We start from the raw sequence: 2,893 nt of genomic DNA, 5'->3' as shown, positions 1-2,893 counted from the left end.
TGCATGCGTTGTTAGAGGGGATGGGGGGCACATCGATAACGGAAAATTGCGGGAAAAACTGGCCGCGGAAGCCCGTCGACCTTTCTCCGTTACGCTCTATGCAGCGGCGTCTTTGGCCTCCTCTCCGGGGTCCTTAAATATATGCGCCCCTATGGTGGAGAACCAATACGTTGCCTCGCGGCAGCGCGAAGCGGTGCTGAGGAACCCACCACGCGACTGCGTCCCGCTGCTCACATAAACAGTACCAGACAAGTGCGGGCGCAGTGCTCACGTTACAGCGTACGTTGTCAGAATCTGGGAGTAAAATGGCCAAAGCTGCAAGCCCAATGGATTCTGCTTCAACTTCTTCCTTCATGACTGCCCTGGCGAATGAGCTGATCATGGACCGGGATCCGCGCACCGCCAACTGGGTCCTGGCCGGGAACAGGGAGTTCCTCGCCTCCCTGTTCATGGTCTACGTCTACGTGGTCAAGGTGGCCGGACCCCGATACATGAAGGACCGCAAGCCGTACGACGGCATCAAACCGATCGTCAACGCCTACAACGCCTGCATGGTGGTGCTGAATGCCTACTTCATGACTGCCTTCCTCTCCAGGAGCTACATGGGAGGCGGCTACAGCCTCTTCTGCCACGGCATTGACTACGAGAGCCGAGACGAGGTCACCATGAGCCTTCTCAACCTGTGCTGGTGGTACACGCTAGTGAGGATCGCCGACTTCATGGACACGGTGTTCTTCGTCCTGCGCAAGAAGGACTCGCACGTATCGTTCCTTCACGTCGCGCACCACATTCTGGTGGTGTTCAACGGCTGCTACGGCGTCGGCTACGGCCCAGACGGCCAGGCGTTGCTGACCATTATACTCAATTGCTTCGTCCACGTGATCATGTACACTTACTACTTTCTCTCCCTGCTGGGACCCGCAGTGCAGAAGCACCTCTGGTGGAAGCGCTACCTGACCCAGGTGCAGCTGGTTCAGTTCTGCATCATATTCGTGCACATGATGATTCCGCTCTTCTACAGCTGTGGTTACCCGAGGCCGCACATCTACATCATGCTGTGCGAGGCGGTCTTCTTCTTCACCATGTTCGTGCGCTTCTACATCCAGGCCTACCGGGACAGGCACAACACCAGCAGGAAAATCGAGGATAGCGATCACGCCAAGAGCAAGGTTCACTGAAAGTGTTTGCTTAGTCGATTCTGTGGTACGCGCAAGGACTCTGCAACTATCACGGCGGTCAACCTACAGTTAACGTGTAGCCTTTAACCTCGACCGCACGTCTCATCGTTAATGTCACATGGCTGTGCAGAAAGTGATACGGATGATATGCGGAAAGTTATGGGAACTTTAGCGACCTGATGGGTATGCATAAGTTACGCGCAAAAGTAGGTACTGCTTGTTAACCAAGGTTTTAGTTTAGTGTGCGAATACATGAACAGCAACTTATCGGATCTGCCTGAACACAGCTACCAAGCCCAAATTATTCGTATCGCCGCGAAACACACACTGCGAGATCTTAAACCGCAAATCAAAAAAAAAAAAAAAAAAAAGAAAGAAAAAACCTATGCGACCCGTGTATGGGACACTGTATTCTTGCCACACAGGCCCAGTGCAGCACGTTTTTGTCTGTCCTTTGTCTCCTACCGGAGACATGCTAGGAACGAAAAAGACACTTGACGGTAGACAACGAGGATTTGTGTAGAAAATAGATCGTTATGTTTAGGCCGACAAAATAAGTGGACCATTCGCTTGTTGAACGGAGAACTGACGCGTTCATCGAGAACAACGGTCCGTTTTTGCACCACAGCAACGGTCTACGTTGCCGTACTCGTCGTCGCTGCATTACACTTTGATAGGGCGCACTTCAATAGGACGCGAAGTACTAAGTGCGTTGGTTCTGTTCTTGTGTCGCATGGGAAATGCTGTACACAAATGTGCCACGCTGGCTCCACTGACACTAATGCGTGTGGTCAAGCGAGAGTCGTGAATTGCCGTGTATTTAGTGATCTGTGTTTGCTATCTTTTGTTGTAATTCTCAGAGAAAATGTGCTGGTCAGCTGAAGAATAAAGCGTTTTTGTTTTTTTGCCAAGTAATGTTTGTTCTTTCTTGTTAGCTGCATCGCAAACCTATTAGTTTTTCGGGGCTCACCAATGATCTTGGCTTCTAGCGCGAAGTGAACACGGACACAGAAAGGAGCAGACAGGACGAGCGCTATTCCTGTCTGCTGCTTTCTGTGTCCGTGTTCCCTTCGCGCTAGAAGCCAAGATCATGTTACCGTACCAACTCGCCCAACTGTCTATACTTTTGCCTTACCAAAGACTTAGCCCTATACTTTGGTACGCACAGAATGAGTTGAGGAGGTAGATGCAGTTGCAGAATCGCGCATGCATGTTCAACATGTTACTCAAATGCGTTTGATACAACGAGAGTGCCAGTTCCTGCAGTCACAACGAGTGCCACCTAATGTGTCATTTATATGAGCGCGCTGTTTTCAATTGGAGAAAAGATACGTAAGTGATCCGACCTTTTCAGCTGATCGGGATGAAAAATAAGTGTCGTGACTACTTTTTTGCTCATAGTTGTAAATATAAGGCCCTGCTGCAACAACATCACTTTAGCTGAAACACTGTCTCTTCATCTTCTTGTGAACCTTTTTTTCTTGCTTCCACTTTACTTGAAGCCACTTTGAAGCTTTGGCACGCAAAAATTAAAGTCTGGGGCTTTACGCATACTTGCCAAAATAACAGCGTGATTATGAGACATGTCATGTGGGGCGACTCTGGAATAATCATGACAATTTTTTTAACGTGCGCCTTAATCTATGTACACGAGCGTTATCGCTCGTGTACCTAGAGCCCAGCGGCCCAATTGACTGCAGCGCACCAAGCTGTCG

At 49.8% G+C, this 2,893-nt stretch overlaps 1 protein-coding gene across 1 annotated transcript; it reads left to right on the top strand.

The window, feature by feature from the left end:
* Positions 1-204: 204 nt before the first annotated feature.
* LOC126530577 (very long chain fatty acid elongase AAEL008004-like) lies at positions 205-2,049 on the top strand. Its single transcript, XM_050177842.3, has one exon. It carries the CDS (start codon positions 306-308, stop codon positions 1,176-1,178), a length of 873 nt encoding a protein of 290 aa, XP_050033799.1. The 5' UTR covers positions 205-305; the 3' UTR covers positions 1,179-2,049.
* Positions 2,050-2,893: the final 844 nt, after the last annotated feature.

The sequence above is a fragment of the Dermacentor andersoni genome, chromosome 4, assembly GCF_023375885.2.
Source record: "Dermacentor andersoni chromosome 4, qqDerAnde1_hic_scaffold, whole genome shotgun sequence".
NCBI classification, from domain to species: Eukaryota; Metazoa; Arthropoda; class Arachnida; order Ixodida; family Ixodidae; genus Dermacentor; species Dermacentor andersoni.
Note: the sequence above shows the minus strand (reverse complement) of the source record. Positions and strands in the feature narration are given on the sequence as shown.

Coding starts and splice junctions, on each gene's coding strand:
- LOC126530577 (XM_050177842.3), top strand. CDS start 306: ATGGCCAAAGCTGCAAGCCCAATGGATTCTGCTTCAACTTCTTCCTTC.